A 24,193-nucleotide genomic window follows, 5' to 3' on the forward strand; every position below is an offset into this window, starting at 1 on the left:
ATACTGTTGATACTCTGGATACTCTGTCTGGGCATACTGGTACATCTGCTGTGTAACATGCTGTGTTGCAGCGATAGGCTGCGGTGCTGGAGCTGTCTGTTGTGCATTCTGTGGTGACTGAGAAGTCTGTGAAACTTGCTCTTGTCTAGGCGGACGTGGTCTTTCTTTAGTTTTACCAGTTGCTATGTTATGTTTCAGAACTGCACACTCGTTTATAAAATGACCTGGCTGTTTACAGTAATTGCATGTCCCTTTAACGGGAGCTGCAGGATGACTGGCTTGATTCGGACCCCTCTTCTGACTGTCTTGTGGAACAGATTGTGCAACTAGTACTTTCATTTTCGTGTCTTTCATACGTCTCCTTTCGTGTTCTTGCTCTTCCCTGATTCTGTTCTGGTGATACTGGAGCATCTGTAACATTTGTGACGGGGTACTAGCTTGCCAGGTACTTTCGACTTTCAATACTCGATTTTTAACTTGTGGACTTGAATTCTCGACTAGTTTAGTAACGAAAAGATGAGGGTATGACTCGCTACCTGTCTTTAAACCACTGTTGATAATGAAACATTTCTCAAATCTAGAATAAAAATCACTAGTGTCTTCATCCTGTTTCTGTTTACATGCTGAGATTGCATCCCAATCTTCCTTTTTCGTGGCTAGTAATCTTGGCAAAACTTGAATCAATAACTCGGGCAATTCTTTACATTTCTCCCCAAGACCGGTACCTGGTACTCATATTTTATCTTCAGCTTCTAGAGCTGTCCAATCAATCTTTTTCTCTCCCACCTCCCATTCTTTTTCCTTGAGTTTCTCATATACCCCTGCGGGCAACAGGACCTTTAACATTTTAATGATATCTGGATACGTGTATTCTCCCATACGGAGCATGTCTTTTAATTCTCGATGGAACCCTGCTGGATCTTTGTCGTGACAGGGAATTAATTTCTTCATCTCTAAGAGTTCCATCTTGGTAATAGGGGTGTAAACAAATACTCGTTGCATTTCACCACCCGCTGTCCTAACTGGGTGCACTTCTCGTAACGGATGCTGTCTATCTATGTAAAATGATTTACTTTCTGGAGGTGAGACGTGAACAAAATGCGGATTCAGAAACGTTCTATATTTGTGGCGCTGTTCTAGAATGATACTAATTAAATCGGTACCTAAACCTTTCCATCTATACTGGAGTAACTCGTTCAGAACATCATGTAACGGACCTGGATCAGAATGTTGACCCTCATACAGTGTAATGAGGTGCTGGATCATATACATACCCACCAGTCGCTGCTCGGCTGGGGGCAGTTTCAGAAACATTTGTGCCACTATTTCGTCTGGAAAAGTGGTAGAATCAGTAGTCCATCGGACTGCTGATCGGGCTAGTTCTTGTTCATGCATGGTACTAAGTTCACTATAACCGATTCGTGATTTCAGAATGTGATCGGTAGCTTGAAATACTTGTTCTAGCGAATCTTGTTCTGGTGCTGGAAGATGAAAAACTTTCTTGTGTTCTAGACGTGAATGTCGGTCTGGAAGTCTAGATCTACCTACATACGCTATTCTGGCGGTATTCTCGTCTTCTACCTCTTCAGTATCAGTGTTGTCTTCTTTCTCGCTTACTTGTGCTGCTTTGCGATTGTCGTGTAACCTTATTATTTCCTTACGAATTTTCTTGTACATACTCTCTATACTACTGAGTGTCTTGTGTCTACCCTCGGCTATATTATCACTCCACCTTGTCAGAACTTTCATTTCGGTCGGATCTTTAGTCGGACAATCTTGTTCCCTTACTAAACAATTAATTAGAAATTTTAATAGCATGAGCTGAGTCTCAGCTTTCCTTAGAGACATGATTTCGCCAATACTTTCTGGATCCTCTCCTGTACGGATGAAACGATATATTCTGTCTAGATCTTCTTTCATATTCGGTAGGGTGTCCAAATACTCGGTCACCCGTCTTACGCGCAATGAATATATAACCATATTATCATCGCCTGGGACTGGACCATAACGGCATTCGGTAAGAGCTCGCTTGATATCTGCAACGGACTGATGTTTGGGCGTACGCTGTAACGCACGTTCATGTAACTCGACTAATGTTACACGTTTGTGTGGCGGCGGGGTACCAGGAGGACCTCCTCCCGCGGCCCCTAAACTGGAATCGTCGACTGATACTCTTCGTGTTGGCAGAGTGACCGATGTAGCGGGCACTTGTACTATGGGCTGGACCGGGGGTACCGTAACAGGTGCTGTAACAGGTGTCCCGGTGGCTGGAGGAACAGGGATTACATTATTTACAGGAGCGGGCGGAACAGGATTTGCATATTCTGGGACTGTCGTCCAAATAGGACGAGAGAAAAATATCAGCTGCGGTCGGTTTGTGACGTAGCTTAATCGGAACTAATGGCGGCGGAAAATTACATGGTGCTTCCGGGGTTGCTTTTGGCAAGCCCTCGGCAAGAAGAGGATACATACCCTTAATGAGGGCATTTCTCTGTCTGTCTGACTGTTCGGCTTTAACTCGTTCACCTATTTCGATTAATTCCCTTTCTTGGGCTCTTTCTAAGGATTCTCTACTTAATTCTGTCTTTCTGATTTCTTTTTCAGTTCTTTTATGAGATTCTTTACGCCATAACTCGATGGCATCTTTCTGGGACTGTCTGGCTTTCTTTTTCCATAATACTTCTTCTACTCGCATGATGCACTCGGCATCCCACGTACCTGATACGGGCCATCTATATTTTTCCTCTAATTCTTTGGTGTACTCTACCCATAAGTCTAGATATAATATGGCACTTATGCCATGCTTATGATACATAAAATGACCTGGACTGTCCCTAGGCGGGACAGGAACTGCTTCCTCGAGCAGACCTTTTCTGGTTTTTAACTGACGTAATTTCGTGAACAGAGGCATAACTTAGACTGGAATCTGGACACAATACAATACACGATAAACACAATAATAACTTTAAGAAAACAAATCACTCATACCACGACATTGAAAACACATGAAATAACATTTAAATACTGAAAACAGAACACATGAATTTCTCGAGAACAGAACTTACTAGAACAGAAACTTTACTAGAATGACTGGATGCACTGCTAAAACAGTACGAAACTTACCGGTCCCATAAAGAGACACGTCAGGACCCGCATCCACCTAGGTGGACACTTCGTGTTGGATCTGTGTACCCAAACCCACGGACCAGAGACAAATTAATTGACCCTGTCTAGATACTACCCCAGCAACGGTACTCACCGGGCAGCAAGAACGGAAGGCCTCGGACTGGACTGGACTGCTACGACGACGGACGGACGAACTTACATTACAGGTGGGCCTCCGGATACCTCGGACCTTGGACTCTCGGCTTGGGCTCTGGTCGGGACTCGCCGCGTTCCTCCACCGCCTCGTCTGGATGCTGGACCGCAACCTCCGTCTCCTCCGTGGGCCTGAGGGATACTTGAAGCAGAAATATCTGCACGTGGCCGGTATGGTTCCGTCACGGCTGCAGAGGATCAGGGGGCCTGCGTGGCTTCTCCGGCGCGTGGGGAAAGGGCAAGTCCCTATTCGGGCGCCATTATGTGGTAAATAAATAATTAATTACCGGATCTATTTTTGACTATAATCAATAAACAGGTAGCTCAATAAATAAGAGTCAAGATTCGAGGTAGCTGGAGTTGACAGGCTTTAATCAAGCATAAAGGACAGGCATAAAGGACAGGAACAGGACAGCCTGTACGGGAATAGGATGGCAGGGCCCGGCAGCTGCCGGGGCAGGATCTGGGAATGGCTAGCAAACTTTAATAACAGTGCACAATATTTATAGTTAAACAAATACATTGTATTCAATACAGTAGGCGTAGCAGTAGGCGGAGTTTGTAGCAGTCGCGAAAGATAAGGGCAGAAATGATGTAACAAGAAGGCGTGTACAGGGCGTATACATAGACATGTGATGCAAACGTAACAGAATATGTCATAAAAGGGGCGGAAACATGGAGGGGGCTACCTGAGCAGCTGGGACCTCTAACCTAGTGGTGCGCGCAAACTGACAATGACGTGTTACTAGGGAAAACTGGGGGCTATGACTTCTGCGCTAGAAGAGGAGACGAAAGTCTGGAGGGTCAGAGCGACATGTACCTAAAGCCTATCTAGTATCTCGTGTTTAGAGAACATGTTGATAGAATCCAAAAGTTATCAGGGTAAAGGCTAACAGACACTAAGACTGGTGCATGCATTATTCTAAATGTATTGCATGTGCGAGGAATATTCTATGAATATGAATACAGTATTTCTCTTACATGGAGACATAAAGGCTAGACCATGACGGAAACTATTGATGTGATTCAGTAGCTTAGGAATGCAGAGAAGGAGGGCTGGACTGATAACTAGAATCATAACATACTCTTGGCAGACTCGGAGGCAGAGCCAGGCCGAGCCGGGCACTGCGAGGCATGAAAGTAAGCTAAAGGTCAGGGATACAGGTGGGGGCTGTATCGCTCCTCGAGGAGGGTTCAGGAGACAGGAGCTGAATCTGAGTCCGGGCCCTTTTGAGGCCTAGAAACGGGGACAATTCAATGAATTAACGTGCACACTGAAAAACGTGGCAACGTAGCTTTACATAGGCCTGATATTCGTTGTATTCACGATAACTGGAAACTGGCATACTAGAGATGGACACAACTGTAATTGCGTCTTTAATCGATCAGAAGGGAATACATGCATATCGATCATGCACATATAACGTAACATGGGGAACACGTAGGCACATATGACATGGCAAAATTTACTTTTCCACAGTACCAGTGGTCAAAAAGTGAAAAGTTGGGGTTTTCAGGGGGTAGAGATCCTTCCTAAATTACTTCTGGAGCTGTGCTGTTAGTTTGTGTGTTATCGCCAATGAGATCTTGTAAAATGGCACGTTTATGGGAGGAGGTTATTTATCAATTGCATTATTATGTGAAAGTCACCATGTGCTGAGTTATGTGATACGAACTAGAATATGTAGTGTCATGTGACCCATTTCAAAATATTACAGATGTGTCTATCATGTGACCTCAATCAAAATATCACACACTGTCCTGGTTCATATATTACCATTCAGAATATTGATGTCGTGTGACAGTTTCAGAATATCAGACTGTGTAATATGAACTCATTCATAGCACCAAAGAGTGCTGAGTCATGAGTCCTTTTTCAGAACGTAACTGTGTTATGTGAACCCATTCAGAATATCCGAATGTGCCGTGTCATGCTTCCCATTCAGAGTATTGCGGTCTCTGCTGTGTCATGTGACCCCATTCAGAATATCACAGATTTTGCCGTCATGGGATTTCCATTCAGAATATCACAACCTGTGTTGACAGAATATCAGAGTTTATACGAGGATGTGGGGGTAGCACCCGTCCCAATGTCCTCCAACTAGAGCTAGTTATTAGTGTTCCATGAAACTTATGGTTCCAAATACATTTAACTCCTAAATTAATGCCAACATTCATTATCTTTTGTGGAAACTAATTCCATTACGTTTCTTTCTCTGTTTTGCAGGATGTCAGAAGCACCCTGAGCAGGTAAGGTTGGTTTATTATCCTCCTCTCAGTGTGTAAGGAGCAGGTATTGCTGCTGCAGTGTGTAAAGGCCATTGCTGAGTTCACACAAGTCCCTATCCTGCAGAAGAAATATGTCGAATCTCAGATTGTAAACAATACAACCCACCTGTGTTCCTCATAAACTTAAGTCCAGTACTTTGAAAGATCCAAACTGTACCGGCTCTATTCTCATTGGTCTCAAAATCCACAATATATTCACAAGTTCTTTCAAACCGTTCATTTTGTTTCGAGAAATCTTGAGATCCTCATAAAACTTTGAGATCTCAGAAATCTTGGAGTCCCTTGAAAAGCATCCTTGAGTCCTGAAAATACTCGCTGGCATCCTCTGGAAACTTGTTTGACTGATGAAATAATTGTATTAGTCCTCCACAAATATCTATCTTCATAAAACTTCTCCCCTCAAGTTTTCTGTCAGGTTTAGGGGTCGTGCATAGCTGGTCTTCGATGCCAATCCTAAGCTGCTCCTAACTAATAGCTCAAACATATCTATTAAAAAAAAGTTTCCAAGGATCTTTTCAAAAGGCGAAAGAGGAGATAAGGTGGAGTGATGAAGATCCACACAGGACTCCGTGCATCTCAGAGGGTGAGTGTCACAACTGCAGAGTTCTGATTAATGGTCAAGGTACAGACTCGTAGATCGGAAAGTAATCACACAGCAGACCGAGTGCGGTGAAACATACCCGACCACACGATTGCCTGCAGATCAGCTCCCTTCCCACTTCAATGTATAAATGACTGTTTTTAGACCGTAGCTGATTATCCTCACTGTAGACTGTCTTGGAGCCCAAGGGTTTCCGGGATAGACTCCTCAATCCCTTTTTTGTCCAGAAAGGATAATATGCGAACAACAGGTATAAAAACTAAATAAAACCAAGGAACCAAAATAAAAATTAAACAATTGAGAGAGAGCACAGACAGGCATGAACTAGTCTGCCCAGCAACAACCTCACAGCACTTAAATGTTACTAGGCAAGTTGTTTCTGGCAAGTTGTTTCTGACTTGATCGTTGACTGCCGTATGCCCCCATAACTCGCTTCCATAGCAACCTATCGCCACACTCTTAGCCTGATACATTTTTAACAATGCAGCAATTGGGCGTTTGCCCATTTTCCTAGCAAAGTTAAAAATGGCCGCATTTGCCCGGGTTATCTCCCCCCTTTTCCTCTGGACTGCAGGGCCCCATTTCAACTGGTTGTCAAACAGGACACCCAGGTATTCTGACTAAGTTAATATTAATAGAGTATCTTGAGACATGATGCTTCTCAATGATGTCTTCTGTTGTGAAGCTAAGAATACCATCTCCTCAAAGCCTTAACGGAGGTGCGACCTCTGGGTCACTTAAAATAACCCAAGATGGAGACAGATAACACAAAGTAATTGCGTTTGTTTTGGGCATGGATTTGAGAATTCAATTTCAAAAATCTTTATTCGGTTATTCATACAAACAACCATAAAAGCACAGTTCAATAAAAAGTTAAAATTAGATCAAACTAAAAACCACATCCAGAATTATCAATCACGATTGATCATGTACAGTGCAATGTTAAAAACGACCATTCTAGACAATTAGCCCTCCATGCTATTTCTAAATCTTGGGGCTAGTTTTTAAAATCCAGTTACAAATAAAGTGCAGTCGTAAGTTAGCAACTGTAAATAACAAAGTGCAGGTTTAACCTGGGTAAAGTTACATTTTTTAAGAAGAGGCTTTAGATAAAACCTCCGAGGTATATCATAAAAAGGACAAACAAATAAAAAGTGCACCAAGTCCTGCGGAGACACATTGTCGCAGCCGCAGGACGGTAGCACTTGACCTCGGTGGTTACCCTTTGGAACAGCAAGCAATAGGTGGAAGAGGTCCAGACGGAACCTGATTAACAGGAAGCGATCAAAGCCAGACATCGGCCAGGACAAATAAGGTTCCATGTTTGGTGTAGATTTCAGAACAACATATTTCCGGACACTACTTTTATTCAGTTCCACCTCCTCACGATGCAGATACCGTGAGAGGGAAAAGGTTTTCCTCACATAATCAACATCAGCTCTGCTGATAGAGGCTGGACTTACAAAGAGCTCCGGGCGCCCCAGTTCTGAGAAGCAATCTTTCAGATATTTTAACCACGGGATTTTAAGCATATTATCCCAGGATAGTGCTTCTCTCAGAGGTTGCTGATTAAGTGGCAGATCTTTATTTAACCAGCATTTTAACCAGCAAGTTAATGGCCGTAGTGCTATGGTATAACTTAAAAAGGAAATGCCTGGTTCTTCATGCACTATAAAGCTGGCCATTCCCCTTGGGACCCCCAGCAGCTGTTTCAGAAAATTATTTTCTGCCACCACAAGATCGTTGACTGCCATATGCCCCCATAACTCGCTTCCATAGCAACCTATCGCCACACTCTTAGCCTGATACATTTTTAACAATGCAGCAATTCGGCGTTTGCCCATTTTCCTAGCAAAGTTAAAAATGGCCGCATTTGCCCGGGTCGCATTTGCCTGGGTTATCTCCCCCCCCTTTTCCTCTGGACTGCAGGGCCCCATTTCAACTGGTTGTCAAACAGGACACCCAGGTATGTAAAGGTTTTTGTGGTAGGAATCTTCTCCCCATTAACATGAAATAAGAACGTCTTCTTATAACCTTTCCCTACGTTCATTACAAAGGATTTTGTGTTTTTAATGGCGAGATCTCGGGATTTCATAAAACTATTAAAGGTGTCAAGTAGCGATTGAAGCCCTTTTGCCGTCTGTTAGATCTGGGGGTCTCTAGTTGGCAGAGGTAAGTACCTTAGACCAAGTAGGGACCCTTGCTTCTACTCAGGGTGAAGGAATACACACAGTAGACAACCTCCGCTCTCCCTCTAGGTAGCTTGGCGTGAGCAGGCAGGCTTATCCCCAAGGCAATGTGTATAATATTTGCACTTAACACAACAGTAATCCCCAATCCACACAGGTAAGTATATTTTTATTAAAATATATATCTTTATCTAGTTTCAGCAATAAAATAAAGCAGATGCACGATAATCACTTCTTTAAGAACATGTGGTACTTAATCTTGATGGTTGCAGTTACTTTCAGGAAGTCTCTTTATCAAAAACGATAGTCTCAAGTCCCTTATCCTTTCAATACCCAAAAACGAGGGATATTGACTTTTTTAATCTAAGCTCTAAAAACGAGCAAGGAAAACCATGCCAATGCAAAAATGTGGCCACAGGAATCAGCCCCTACCGCCAGGAATCCTAAGCGCTACAAGCGCGTCTCACCCGAAGGCTGAGGGGGACACCTTCTCCCTCACACGGCACTTCTTCCTGCCTCAGGCGTACCTCGCTTGACAGCGCTCACTCGTGCTCGGGCCCGGCCGGTCTCAGCAGGCTCTCCGCCCGCTCTCAGTCCTTTGGGGAGCGGCGGGGAGCAGAGACAGCAGGCCGGGGGCTCGAGCACTTCTCTGAATCCCTCAGCGAGGTCGGGTCAGTCGTCCCCGGTCCCGGCGGTGATTACTCGACGATCTCGTTGACGGGAACCAATCCTGTTGCGGCGCTTCTGCCGAGCCCTCCGTGACGTCACCGCAGCTTTGGGGGAATCGGCCAATCCGGTCGCGGCACTTCTGCCGAGCCCTCCGTGACGTCGCCCCAGCTTTGGGGGAATCGGCCAATCCGGTCGCGGCACTTCTCGACCAGCCTCCGGCCGCAGCCAACCACAGCGCGGCCCCTTCGTTGCTGCGAGCAGACCCTCGAGGTCAATTTCAGGGCCCGGGCCCGTGGCGGTGATTATGCGGGCAAGCGGAATTAACCCGCGCTGCGCTGGGGAAGCTTCAGAACCCCTCGGCCCCTACAAGCACGTGTCGATAAACACGCCGATCTCGGGGCACAGCAGGCAGCAGTCAGCGCGGCACTCTCAATCAGAGCAGAGAGCAGCCAGCGCGCTACCCGGGGCACAACAGCAAGGCTTAGTCGAGCAGTCCCCGATGTTCACTGCACACAGCAGTTTCACGATCTCCTCGGCCCGCAGCAGTTTCAGGGGGACACAGCAGTATTGTAGTCCTTAACAACCTTTATGTTCCTGGGTTGCAAAACAGGAGGCCAGCTCTTCTCAGGCCCTTAGAGATTCAAGTTGCAGACACAGCACACAGCAAAGTCTTGGCAGTTTCAAGCAGGCAGGGTCACAGCACACAGCAAAGTCCCTTTCTTCTCCTCTCCTTCAGTTTGATAGCAGGATAGGTCAGCCCTTAAAGCACACAGCAAGGCAATCTTCCATCAGCTCCTTCAGCAGTCCTTCTTCTGGCAGAGGTTCCTCTTGATTGTAGAATCTGATTTTCTGTAGTCAGGGGTCCTTCTCTTATACCCCAAAAAGTCTTTGAAGTCCTTTGAAGTCTTTGTGCAAGTGGGCCCTGAGCCCGGTCTAAACCAGTTCTGGGTGTAGCTGAGGCACTGGGGGTTTCCTGGCTTCCTTCTTTCTCTCAGTATCAGGGACAGAGGTGACAGTCACCCAGCAGGGGGGTGGAGCCAGCTTTGTGGTCAGGCAGGCACAGCCCTGTCACTATCAGGTGCGATCTCCTCCCACTTCCCTGGCAGCAGATGCTGCCTTTCATCCATGGGCTGACTCAGACAATTCCCTGGGGGCTCTGCAGCCCCTGTCACACTCAGGCCAGACAGTCAATCCACAAACAGGCCCAGGCACACAGAAAGGTTAGACAAGAGAACAGACACTTTCTAAAAGTACTATTCTCAAACACAGGATTTAAAAACAACCTTCACTAAAAGATGTGTTATTAAATTCTGAGTTCAGGGATATCATTCACTTATGTCCCATCTTGTTCCTATGGGAAGATAGCTGGTATCCATTGGGACCAGCCTCCCCCATGTTACTCTATGGAGCAAGATAGCCTTACAGCAGTGAGCACACAAAATGGCTGCTGCTCACTACCAGAGCATGTGACCTGCACTAGTACATGCTCTACCTTATCCATACACTGCACCCTGCCCAGGGGGGTACCTTGAGCCTTCCATAGGGGTGACTGATGTGCACAGACAGGGAAGGGTTAGGCCCAGCCAGTGGGGACACTGGCCAGGCGGACATGGCAGTCACTGACTGCACACAGGCCCTGCGCTGGCAGGCCTGAGACACCATTTTAGGGCTACTCATGTGGGTGGCTCAATCTGCGCTGCAGGCCCACTAGTAGCATCTGTCATCACCAGCCCTGGCACACACAGTGCACTTTACTAGGGACTTCATGGTGAAACAAATATGCCAATCAGGTATACCCAATCAATATGACAATTTACAGAGGGAGCACTTACACTCTGGCACTGATCAGCAGTGGCAGAGTGTCCAAAGCATCTAAACCAGCAAAAACGAAATCCAGCACAGCATCAAAAATACATGAGTCAGAGGCAAAAAGATGGGGGGAAAAACCACGCCAAGGGTGTCGGGTCTAACACGTGTCCCCTCCAGCTGAAAGTGGGGAGAACTACCCAACCTCTTGGGAGTCCTCATCACTAAGGCGGAAGAATCTGGACAGACCATCAGCATTGGCGTGTTCTGAACCAGGGCGGTGCTCCACCGTAAAGTCCATCCCCTGTAGGGAAATGGAACACCTCAACAGTTTTGGATTCTCACCCCTCATCTGCATTAACCATCTGAGGGGCCTGTGGTCGGTCTGAACACGGAAGTGAGTCCCAAACAGGTAGGGCCTCAGCTTCTTCAGAGCCCAGACCACAGCGAAAGCTTCTCTTTCAATGGCACTCCATTTCTGTTCCCTGGGGATTAGCCTCCTACTAATGAAAGCCACTGGTTGGTCTCCGCCCTCATCATTGATCTGTGAGAGTACTGCTCCCACGCCTTGCTCTGAAGCGTCAGTTTGCACAATGAACTCACTGGAAAAGTCAGGTGCCTTAAGCACCGGTGCTGTGCACATGGCAGCTTTGAGGGTGTCAAAAGCAGTTTGACAGGCCTCAGTCCAATTCACCTTCCTGGGCTGATTTCTAGATGTCAGCTCTGTCAAAGGGGCCACAATAGTGCAATAACCTTTGACAAACCGTCTGTAATACCCGGTGAGACCTAAAAAGGCTCTCACCTCAGTCTGGGTCTTGGGGGCTCCCAAGCCAGAATGGTATCAATCTTTGCCTGTAGGGGCGCCACCTGGCCGCTCCCCACCTGGTGTCCCAAGTACACCACAGATCCCTGCCCTATCTGGCATTTACTGGCCTTGATAGTGAGGCCTGCCTTCTGCAGAGCCTTCAACACTTCAGTGAGGTGTTGCAGGTGTTCCTCCCAAGTGGAGCTGAACACAGCAATGTCATCCAGGTAAGCTGCGCTGAATTGCTCCAGCCCTGCCAGTACCTGGTTGACCAATCTCTGAAATGTGGCAGGGGCATTTTTCAACCCAAAGGGCATGACACGGAACTGGAAGTGCCCCTCTGGCGTTGAAAATGCTGACCTCTCCTTGGCCCCCTCGGTTAAGGCAATCTGCCAGTACCCTGAAGTCAAATCAAAAGTGCTCAGGTACTGGGCAGCTCCCAACCGATCCACCAGCTCATCAGCTCTGGGGATGGGGTGCGCGTCAGTCTTGGTGACCGCATTGAGCCCACGGTAGTCCACGCAGAACCGGAGTTCTGGGGTGCCACCTGGGGTAGCAGCTTTCTTAGGCACTAAGACCACTGGGCTAGCCCAGGGGCTGCTGGAGGGCTCAATAACCCCTAGCGCCAACATCTTGGAAACTTCTTCCTTGATGCTGGCTCTGACCTTGTCAGCCACCCTGTAAAACTTCTGTTTCACAGGCAGACTATCTCCAGTGTTCACATCGTGGACGCACCATTTGGTGACACCTGGGGTCAGGGAGAACAGGGGGGCGAACTGACCCAAGACTTGGCGACAGTCCTTTTGCTGCTCTGGGGTCAGGGTGGGGGAGAGGACCACACCATCCACTGACCCATCTTGCTCCTTGACTGCCAGGAGGTCAGGGAAAGGATCACTATCCTCCTCCCCTCCAGCATCTGTAGCCATGAGCATAGTCACTTCTGACCTCTCAAAGTGGGGTTTGAGGCGGTTCACATGTAGCACTCTCAGGGGCTGCCTGGGAGTCTTCAGGTTAACCAAGTAGGTAACCTCGCTCTTGCGCTCCACCACCTCATATGGCCCAGACCACTTGTCACGGAGCGCACAAGGCTCCACTGGCGCCATCACCCACACTTTCTGACCAGGGTGGAACTCAACCAGAGAAGTGTTCTGGTCATACCATCTCTTCATTTCCTCCTGGCTAGCCTCCAGGTTCTCTTGAGCGAGCTTCCTGAAGCGCTTGGTCTGGTTGCGAATGGCCAGCACATAGCTGAACACATCCTGAGGGGTTTTCCCACGGGATTTCTCCCACCCCTCCTTCACCAGAGTGAGAGGCCCTCTGACAGGGTGGCCATACAGCAACTCAAAGGGACTGAACCCTAAGGATTTCTGAGGCACCTCCCTGTAGGCAAACAGGCATGGTAACAAGACGTCCCATTTCCGACTCATGGGCTCTTTCAGGCCCATAATCATGCCCTTCAATGTGCGGTTGAATCTTTCAACCAACCCATTTCCTTGAGGGTGGTAGGAAGTGATGAATTTGTATGTCACCCCACACTCACTCCACAGGGACTTCATATACTTAGAAATGAAGTTTGTCCCCCTGTCAGAGACCACCTCTCTGGGGAACCCCACACGGGAAAAGATTCCCATCAAGGCACGGCCCACCACTGGGGCTGTGACTGTCCTGAGCGGGATGGCTTCCGGGTACCGAGTGGCATGGTCCACCAAGACCAGGATAAACCTGTTGCCTAGGGCTGTCTTGGGGTCCAGGGGCCCCATGATGTCAATGCCCACCCGCTCAAAAGGGGTGCTCACCACAGGAAAGGGTTGGAGGGGTGCCACGCACTTCCCTCCGCTCTTGCCACTGGCCTGGCAAGTTTGGCAAGATTTACAAAAGGCAGCGACGTGCTTCTTCATCTGGGGCCAGTAGAAATGGGTGACAAGCCTGTGATAGGTCTTGTCTTGCCCCAGATGTCCTGCGAGAGGCACGTCGTGAGCCAGACCCAGTAGGAAGTTCCTGAAGCGCTCGGGTACTACCAGCACACGGGCTGCACCGGGCTCAGCGAACTTAGGCTCACTATAAAGTAAGTCATCCTCCCAGTAGATCCAATGATCCTTGGATCCCAGGCCTGCTGCCTGGTCTGCAGCCTGCTGCCGCACACCAATGAGAGAAGGGCACTCCTTCTGAGCCTGGCAGAATTCCTCCCTGGAGGGACCACCCTCTTGCTGCTACTGGGACAGCTCAGGCAATTCCCCCAGTTCGGCCACCTGCTCCCCTGTAGGTTCCAGGGCATCCCCCTCAGGGTCTGCTTCCTCCTGGACCGTGGGAACGGTGGGGGCTGGTTTCCCGCGCCCTCTACCCCTTCCTCTCTTGGCAGGTCCCTGGGCCATTGTTCCAGGCTCCAGCTCTGCTAATCCGCCCTCTCTGGCTGTCATTGCACGGGTGGACACACAGATCCACGCAGGCAAACACAACATTTCCAAGTGAGTCCTGTGCTCCACCTCTTTCCATGGAGAGCTCTCCAGGTCATTACCTAATAGACAATCTACAGGCAAGGCATCACTTACAACAACCTCCAAAGTACCGGAGACTCCTCCCCATTCAAATGGAACATTTGCCAACTTGCAGTAGCGCACTGAACTGTCAGATGCCACCACAGGCCGGAGTACCTTGGGAACAATTTGCTCTTCAGACACCCACTGATACCTGACAGATGTCACGCTGGCCCCTGTGTCTCTCAGAGCCTCTATCTCTTTCCCATTGATGGTCACCTTCTGCCCATATTTCTTAGTGTTTTGAGGTAGCAAAGTTTCCTGGGCCATCTCTTGGTCTCCTAAAGAGACAAGGGTCATCACTGCTAACCCCTCCCCCTCACTGGAAATAAAATCCCCTCCCAAAGCTACACTGGCTAAACCCGGTGTGGGAGCACCAGTGGGTGCTGAGTTCTTCTTTGGACATTTGGGGGCAATGTGCCCCACCTCCCTACATGCATAGCAAGTAGGCGGGGACCTGTTGTCCTGCTTGCCCTTATGGGGCCCGGACTTCTTAGACTTGGGGGGGTTGAGACTCCTTCTCCTGGGAACTACTTTGGGGCCCTTTAGAAGACTCATTTTGATTACCCGTGTCCCCCCCCCACTCTTCTGCTGGGCACCCTGTCCACCTTTGGCTGGGGTACTTACCACCCCCTTGTGGACCCTGGTACTAGTCCAGCGGTCCGCCTCTTTAGCAAGCTCACTGGGATCAGTTAACTTGCTATCTAAAAGATGCTGGCGCAGCTCTGGAACACATAAACTACTTAAGTGCTCCCAACTAATCAAGTGACACAACCCCACATAATCAGTAACTTTGCTGCCCTTTATCCAACCTTCCAGTGCACGCGTGAACATACTCACACACTCCACCCAAGTACTTGAATCAAGCTTCTTGAAGTTCCTAAACTTCTGGCGGTACTGTTCTGAAGTGAGCCCATACCTGAGGCACAAAGCCTCCTTCATAGCGGGGTAGGATAAAGTACCTGCTGCTTCTAAGGGTGCTAAAACATCCCTCCCAGAGGCCTCAAAATGCTTCCACAATCCTGCCCCACAATTCTTCTCAGGCACTTCATTCATCTTTAAGGCAAGTTCATACGCTCTGAACCACGCATAAATATCCTCACCCCTCTGATAATTCTGTACCAGATCTTTTGGTATGTATACCTTACCGGCCTGTACTGGTTGTGCGCTGCCACCATTAGAACTGTACTCCACCTTATTGAATTTAATGTCCAGCTCCCTCATGCTCAACTCATGAGCCAATTGGAGTTTCTTCTCCTCCAAAGAGAGAGCATTTCTTCTCTCCTCCGCCTCTTTCTCAGTTTCAAGGCGCAGTCTCCTCTCTTCTGCTTGGGATTTGAGTTTAAAAAGCTCAATCTCATGGGCCCTAGCTCTCTGATTATCCTCCAGTTCCTCTGGAGAAATAATCCTACTGGAGTGGTTGCTGCCAGCCCTAGACGCTGCCTTCCTCACTGGCAACTCACTGGACAAAAAAGCATTCTCCTGTGTGCCTCCCTCTCCAATAGCAGCTTCTGGATCACCATGTTTGGCCTCACACCAGAACCTCAGAGCTTTCTGTAGCTCTTCCTTGTTTGCGCTGCCCTTTGCTGGGCATCCAAGCTGTTTGCAGAATTTTTTCAGTTGCTCCTTGTTATAGATGAACAACTCCTGGATTTCAAATTCCACTTCCACTTCCACTTCTACACTCACGCTCGGCGCTTTATGAGACATGATGCTTCCTAACCTTTTCAACTAAAAGGTTTCACCAAAAGAAAAAAATATTGCGCAACCTGTGCTGCTAAACTAGTCTAATGATGTACAAGAAATCACTGTAGGTCAAGTGCAATTATTAGTTCAGAATCCGCACCGCTGTCCAACAATGTTAGATCTGGGGGTCTCTAGTTGGCAGAGGTAAGTACCTTAGACCAAGTAGGGACCCTTTGGCTCTAGTCAGGGTGAAGGAATACACACAGTAGACAACCTCCGCTCTCCCTCTAGGTAGCTTGGCGCGAGCAGGCAGGCTTATCCCCAAGGCAATGTGTATAATATTTGCCCTTAACACAACAGTAATCCCCAATCCACCACAAACTAGAGACCCCCAGATCTAACACCGTCCTTGCCAACAAAACGGCGTCATCCGCATAAAGTAAAACCGGTAACCCTTTACGCCCAACATAGGGGTAATCTGCACCAGTGTTTAAAAGGTTCTCCTCCAGATTATTAATATATAAATTAAAAAGAAACGGGGCCAAAATACAGCCCTGTCTGACTCCCCGATACACTCCGAAATCCCTTGTTACATTTAACTCCTGGGAGTAGCGTACATTGGCCCTCGTGTCCTGGTGTAGGTCCGCCAGCAAATTAACAAGATTTTGCTCCACGCCCATGTTGCCCATGGCCTCCCAAAGCTTAGCCCGATTGACACAGTCAAAGGCTGATGAGAGGTCCATAAAGGCCATGTGAATTGTACCCTGACGTGCTAAAGTGTATTTTCCCAGGACCATATACAAATTGAGACACTGTGAGATGGTGGAGTGACCGGGCCTGAAACCGTATTGAATCGGGGAGATTGTTATACTCTTTCGCCCAGGCTGTTAATCTATTCAGAATTACTCCCCCCGCTACTTTAACCACGGAGTCAATTAAAGATATTGGTCTATAACTGGAGGTGTTGTTACGGTCCCCTTTCTTAAACACTGGGACTATCGTGGAGACCCCCCATGACCTAGGGCATCCATGTACAATGGCTGTGTTGAGCGCAGTGGTAAGAACAGGCGCCCACAAAGATACACGTGATTTAAAAAGGTCCGGGGGCAGACCATCAGGCCCTGGAGCTTTATTACTTGATAAGCCCTTAATTCCCTTTTCAACCTCACAAATAGAAAAGCACAGAGGGTTATCTTCTAAAACACCTTTTTTGAATTCTGGTTGTGGCATTTTACTATTAAAAATAGAGCTAAAATGAGAGACCCACTCTTCTTCTGATATATTAGTGCCCATAGAGGAATCGCCTGGTGATTCAAATAGCGGGTTGTTTATAATTTCCCAAAACTTCGCACTATTTCCAAGAATTTTGGGGTCTAACAAGTTTTCCCAAATAGAGGCCTTCACTTCTGTTTTACGTTTAACTAAGGCCTTTTTATAATAAAGGCGTGATGCCCTAATTCGTGACGGGTCTCTAGGCCTGGCTTTTAGGGCCGCCTTTAAATCACGACTTGCCTTAGAGCAAGAGTGATCTAACCACTTTGGGCCACTACGACCCTGCCCCACAAAAGGTACAGTTAACATTGCCCCAACTTTTGATAGAATACCATCAAAAGCTGACAGGATCTCCTGGGCTGCAGGTACTGAAGACACACAGTGTCAATTCAGTGCCACACGTGTTATTAATTGTTTCGTACAATTGGTCCGAGTTTACCATTGCCCACTTTAAACGTCGTTTACCATCTGTGCATTTTAGAACCCCACCATCTAACCTCTTCCCACGAGGTTCTAGCATCTAACCACCCAGTTGAATACAAACTGGATTGTGATTGCTGAATTGGTTCTCCTGAATTTTAAAACCTAATATAGAAGTACCAAGGATACCAGAAAGAAGTATATGGTCAATATAGGATCCCCCCGTCTGGCTTTTACATTTGGGTACATCATGAAGAGTGTGGTCATCCATCAAAGACATGGCCGAGGTTAGGTCAAATTCATTCAAGAGATCATTCAGCAAGTTACCTCGGCGAGTGTGATCAAAGTGGAAGCCTCTCAGTCTGTGGCAACCCAGTAAACCCGTTACAGTATTCACTGTGTTCCCGCAGGGATGTACATTGAGGTCCCCTGCAATAAGAATATGATGTGAAAGGCTCTCCAGGTTATTCCTAAGAAAATTGCCTAGGTCCACAAGCCTACACTCCCCTTTTTGGTTTACAGCATTATAAAAATTGATCAGGGTTAATGATTCTTTCCCTCTCTTGACCATCAGCACTTGAATGTCAGTGTTACAAAAGGGGCAAAAGGGATATCTTTTAACTGTGCATGTTGGTGCTAAATCGATGTACACAGCCAATCCCCCTTTGGCTCTACCGCTTCGTGACGGGACGGCTGGTACAAAGAAAGTTTTATACCCTTCTATGAATACATTGTTCCCAACCAGCCATGTCTCTTGGAGGCATATCACCGGAAAGGATCTTATAAAAGTTAACCAAGTCGGGTCACTAATTTTGCCCGCTAGCCCGGCGGTATTCCAAGAGATTACATTAAAACTAGAGGCAGTCCATTCTGCTGGGGATGAAATTCGTGCCCCTATATCTTTTCCTGGGGGAACGACAGGACTGGCTTTAATACTGTTCCATGCGACTATATTCTATTTAATGTCATTACTCTGCACAGATGTTTGCGCTTGAGTAGGTTCGCAGGTTTCTACGGGATAAACTTTATCTAGACCTTTATGATTCATTGGTTCGTTATCTACCACCAATTGCCCTGGATGATTCTCGGCCTCATCTATTACCCTAGCAATGACAACTATCATTATTTTTGAACTATCCCTTGATGCAGATAAAGGATCCAGAGCTACCTGCGCCTGATCCCTGTTTACTACCCTACTTCGTGATTCAGGGGAATTATATCTTGCTGGTATCGCGTATTTTTTTGCAAAGTCAGTCCACTCCCTCAAGGCCTTCCTGGAAGTGGAAGGCATCAAATCGGTTGAGAATAGTAACCCTATACTCTGATTTATTAAAAAGAATATAAATTATCGAGGTTGGTGGTAGATTCTTAGCCAAACATGAAAATAAAGATGACCTTCCGCAGTCGTCATAAGCAAGTCGATTTCTTTGAAAGGAGAGAGCGAGAGTGAGAGAGAGAGAGAGAGAGAGACGAAGAGTGAGAGAAAGGGTGATGGAAGTACCAAAATACAGACATAAAGGGAGAGACTTAGCCATAAGAAGACAGAGAAACTGTGATGTAGAGTGTTAGTATGGGATTTCTGGTTGGCTAAGGCTTGCGCCTCAGCCAGGCAGAAACCACCACTCTAGTCAGGGCAAGGGAGTTACACGCTGAAGATAACCCCTGCTCACACCCTTGATAGCTTGGCATGAGCAGTCCGGCTTATCCCAGAGGCAATGTGTAAAGCGTTTGCGCAATACACACACTAGGCACACCACAAAAGAAACCCCACACAAGGTTATATAATAATAGCCCTTGTATTATCCAAAACACAGTAGATCATAATCACACATATACACTTGCCAACTGGCACTAGGCAATATTTACAGGGGATTATATACACAGGACAGGGCCAATTGGTCCACTCCAGAACCTTTAGAAAGCACTAGTAACACATGTAAAACACAACCAGTAACTACTGGCAGAATACTGTACTCAGCAGTAGCATGGGCAACAAACAAATTCTGTCTGCATCACAATTAGGCATAAAACACATTGTGCATAAACCTCCGAAGCATAAACACATTACGCAGTAGGCATCACAAGCATGAAAAGTGCCCCACAGTAACACTGGAAAAGGGCACACAGCACCTTAGTCTACACACTGTCATGACTCCAGGCCAACTGGCCATTCACTGGGCTCAAAATGCCCATGTCCAGAAACCTTGTGGTGCGAAGATAGGGCTGCAAAAGCAGCAAAGCCCAGGTGCACTGGGGGAGGGGGGAGTGTATCTCCCTTCCTTCTCATTCCCCCTCCCCACCCCCCGACCTCTCCCATGGCCGGCAATGTGCCTCGGCTGGTACCGCTTTCGGCCTCTCCAGATTTCGCTGGGTCCCTCTCCTGGGGCACAGGACTTCTCTGTGGAGGACAGTCTGGGCTGAGCGGCGAAGCTCTCCTCACTAACAAGGGAGCCCCTCCTCAATGCTGGCAGCCGTTTCCTGCATCACGCTCCTCTTTCTGGCGCCGGGCAGGGATTGGCTTCTTTGACGTTCTTGCCTCTGGTCAGGCAACAGACTCCTGACTTCCGGTTTCGCTTCTTGGGATTTCCCCAGCAGTCTTCGCAGAAGCACGCTGCCAGGCACCAGCATTCCTTTTGGGCTGCAATAAAAAGCGCTCACGAAGCCCTAGAGTCCTTAAAGGCAGGCCAGCACACAGGGCCCTCCAGCAGGGTGGCAGTCCCTTGTGGCGGTTCCTCCTGGGGCCCAGCAGCAGCAATCCTCCCCTCTCCACCCAGTAAGCCTAAAAATAGCACAACATTTTCATGGGGTCACAGCCCCAATATTTATACTAACATTTGCTTTGTCTGCCCTGGCACTGGGCTAGGGGGATCCAGCCTAAACTGGTTCTGTGGGGTTTTGGAGCACTTTGTTGACAAGGCTCCTCTTCCCCTTTGTCCCTTTGTCAGGTTGGGGGCTCGTCATCAGTCACACTGCAGGGGGGGGCAGAGCCAGCATTCACCTAGGCAGGCACAGACCTATTCAGGGTCAGGGGACTACTCCTCCCACTACTCCAAATGCAGATCCTCTAGTCAGCCTAGCGCTGACTCATCCTGCCCTCCCTGGAGCCACACACACACCTCACCAGCCCCTGTCACTCCAAAGCCAGACATACAATCCACATCAGGCAGGCAGACACATAGCACACAAATGCCAACTTCTGAAAGTGGCATTTCTAAAACCGTTATAAAAGTTCTGTAGTAGGGGATCTCTGTGATAGTCATAATCATGTAAATAGTGCCACCCATGTGCGTGGACCCTGGAGCACTTCATTAGATATATTCTCTTAAATTGTCCTCTTCTGCAGTCCAGCAGAGACACTTGAGATCAAAGACAGTAATGCAGCCTAAAAACAACTAGGCTACTCTGGCCATTACCTCATCCTGAAGTGAAAAAGATAACCAGGTAACAGTTAAATGTAACTATATTACAGAGTTTCACACATAGGAAAAAGCCCCTTCACAAAGATCCTTTTTTTTTAATGATAGAGATGAAGGGTTGGACAGACAAACCCTCATAGGCTGCCATTATGTGTCTGTAAATGGATACCGTTCCTTTAAGAATCCTTCCAGAGACCCTCGGTATCCCATGATGCACAGCCAAAGGCTAGTTACTTTCAGTTCTTTTTTCGGGCTCCTGCTAGCAGGACCCTGGAGCATTGAGCTCTACCTTTATTGGTATTTTTTCAATATTTCTAGCTTGAAAGTGAGTTTTTTTAAAACTTCACTCACGTTTTTGACCTTTCTCTTGATTCTGCTGTACTTTGTGGGCAGAAATTCCACAATTTGCTTGTCATAATGCCATCCTTATTCGACAAGTGTCCTGACTGTGGGAGGAAAAAGGCAAAGTCGGATTCACACAAGAGTATGTATTCTGTGTCTGCCTGCCTCTCATATCCTTGATACCTGCGCCATCTGCAAGACCTTTTCTAGGTGCACCCCGCGTGACCGGGAGAATACTTGACTTCAAGGAATGGAGCAGAGATGACCGGCATCTTCTACTGGGACCTCTGGGCAAGGAGAGGGTAAGTCCTCTTCTAAGACCCATGCGCCGCCCTCTGGGGGGCTCCCCAGTTGAAAACAGGCTGAAAAACGACGCCGGTCCACTTTGACGTCAAACTGATATGACGATGTCGAGAGCAGGTATGGCGGCGATCTGCTCCCCGTCGACCCAGGGCCCTGGATCAAAACGGCGTTGACTCTCCGCGTCGAGGGGAAGGACGGCAAGATCTCGGCTGAGGTCGCTGTTGAGGCATAGATCGACGTCAAAGCACGATCGCCGTCGATCAAGTTCAAGGCACCGGCACTTGCCGTTCAGGTGACCACGCCGATCACGGTCGATGAGGTGTTCAGCGTCAAGTGGGCGTTCAGCGTCGAGGAGACGGTTAACGCCCAGGAGACGGTCTGCGTCAAGAAGGTCGAAGTCGACGAGAAGATAGACGTCGAGAAGCCATCAAAGAAGCTCGACTTTAAGGTATCACTCCCCGACGGGCTCCCTTGTGAGCCTGTTATCTTCAGCAGGTAGTTCCAGACGCCGCCGATGCTCTCTGTCGAGTGTTCCATCAAGGTTTGAGGAGGCAGTCTAGGGCACAAAAAAGAAGGGTGGCTGTTTCTTCGGACTCGGATTACTCCCGTACTTATTCTCCTTCGAGGAAGCCTCCTTGGCAGACTACGCCTCCTCCGCCATCTTCTCCTCCGCCTCATCCTCCAGTGTTACCTCCGTCTCCGCCTGGGCCAACAGCATCTTCGCCAGTGCCTCTCACGGAGCCCAGCAGACCAAGATCAAGACCTCGTCTGACGCATCTTGGCGGCGCCACAGTCATGGGAGATCACACTCCTGGTATACCCGTGACACGTCCTCGACGAGTACAGACCAATACTCTCCCACGCTAATGGACTCTCCTCCGCAAAGAGTGTCTCCTATTGATGATTTCACCACTTTTCAGGAGGTTTTGGTCAGAGGGGCTACTAAACGTAGTATTCCGTTGTCGGCTCCAGTACCTTCAACATCTGTAATATTTTAAACACTCCAACAGAGACAGTCATCTCACCCCTTACTTCCGCTGGGACCTGACCTGCTGGAATCCGCTATGGAGCTGTTCCTGACGCCTTCTTTGGTGAAATCTGCACCTTCCCAGCTTTAGAAGAAGTGCAGAGCTCCTTATTCGGATCATGTCTTTCCCCGGATGCACCCCACCCCGGACTCTGTCATTGTGGTGGCAGCTAAAAAGCAGCATGCTATGGCCTCGTTGTCTTCGGTACCACCGGACAAGGAAAGCCGTAAGCTGGATTCGGTGGGGAGGAAAGTCTGCAGCTCGGCAGCCACATCAATGAAGGCGGCTAGTTTGACTGCCCTTCTGGGAGGTATGACTGCTCCCTGTGGGAATCGCTCAACCAATTTGTAGATCTCCTATCCAGGGGCAAGCGGGAGGACTTTCAAGAAATACTGAATGAGGGACTGATGGTCTCTAACCAGATCATCAGTGCGGCGGCGGATACGTCACTTGTCGGCCCACGAATATTGTCACTGCGTGGCTCTTCGAAGGCATTCCTGGCTCCGCCTTACTTCTTTAAAACCAGAGACTCAGCAGCGCATAGCGAACTTACCGTTCTCTGGCTCGACTCTTTTCAGTACGCAGGCAGATGAGGAGATGGCACATGTGAAATCTGAGATGGAAACCTTGAAGGCTGTCGGTTTGGAGAAACCCAAAGAGCAGCGTAAGACCTTCCGCCTGTTCCAACGGCGGTACTCCTCTCAGAGGTTACAGCGTGGGCAAGGCCGTCGGTATGGTCAACAGCAACAGTTTTGGCGACAACTGTTTCATAAACGACCGTCACGAGGACGGTCCAACAAGCAGTCTACAGGGAACAAGGCTCCCGCTGGTCCTAAGCCTTGAAGGGTTACTCCCCCCTCATATGTTGCCCACTCCGGGGGTTGGGGGGGGGGGGGGCATTCAAAATTACCTCGCAGAGTGGCAGAATATAACTCAGGACAATTGGGTGCTAAATATTGTTCGCAATCGATACTCTCTACGTTTCATCAGCCCTCCTCCGTCCATCCCTCCGACTCACTCCCGTTACATGCTACGCAAGTTACAGGCATACATCTTTTTGGAGAAAAGGGAAATCGAGCCAGTTCCTCTTGCACAGAAAGGAACAGGACTGTATTCAAGATTCTTGTCCGAAAGAAAGACGAGAACGAGTTCCGACAGGAAATTAACAAGCCTATGGATTCCGGATCCCACGGGATCCCCTTGCTGTTCAGTACACCAACTAACCCACTTACGCCAAGCTGATTCATATCCCTTGTGTGTAGCTGGGGCCCATGATTGGGATTAGAAAAACAGTGTGTTCTCCGAAACTCCCGGCACTTGTCAACGTCTCCGGAAAGTTTCCACGCCATGAGTGGCAACTGATCTTGAAGTACCAGAGGATGAGGTTGACCCAGAGAGTCCGTCAAGATCTCTGGAAAGTATAGCAGACGTATTGGAGACGCACTTGAAAGAGCCAACGCCACTTGGAAGCACGCTTGTGCTCTCCAACACGGGGATATCTGCATCACCTCCTCT

At 48.2% G+C, this 24,193-nt stretch overlaps 1 protein-coding gene across 1 annotated transcript in view; it reads left to right on the plus strand.

The window, feature by feature from the left end:
* Positions 1 to 24,193, plus strand: part of LOC144754218 (E3 ubiquitin-protein ligase TRIM39-like) — a 164,922-nt gene that overhangs the window by 43,816 nt on the left and 96,913 nt on the right. Inside the window, exon 4 of the mRNA XM_078641805.1 lies at positions 5,546 to 5,568. Within this exon, the coding sequence (XP_078497931.1) occupies positions 5,546 to 5,568 (23 nt within the window). The remainder of the gene's footprint in view (positions 1 to 5,545; positions 5,569 to 24,193) is intronic.

The sequence above is a fragment of the Lissotriton helveticus genome, chromosome 5_1, assembly GCF_964261635.1.
Source record: "Lissotriton helveticus chromosome 5_1, aLisHel1.1, whole genome shotgun sequence".
Classification (NCBI taxonomy): domain Eukaryota; kingdom Metazoa; phylum Chordata; class Amphibia; order Caudata; family Salamandridae; genus Lissotriton; species Lissotriton helveticus.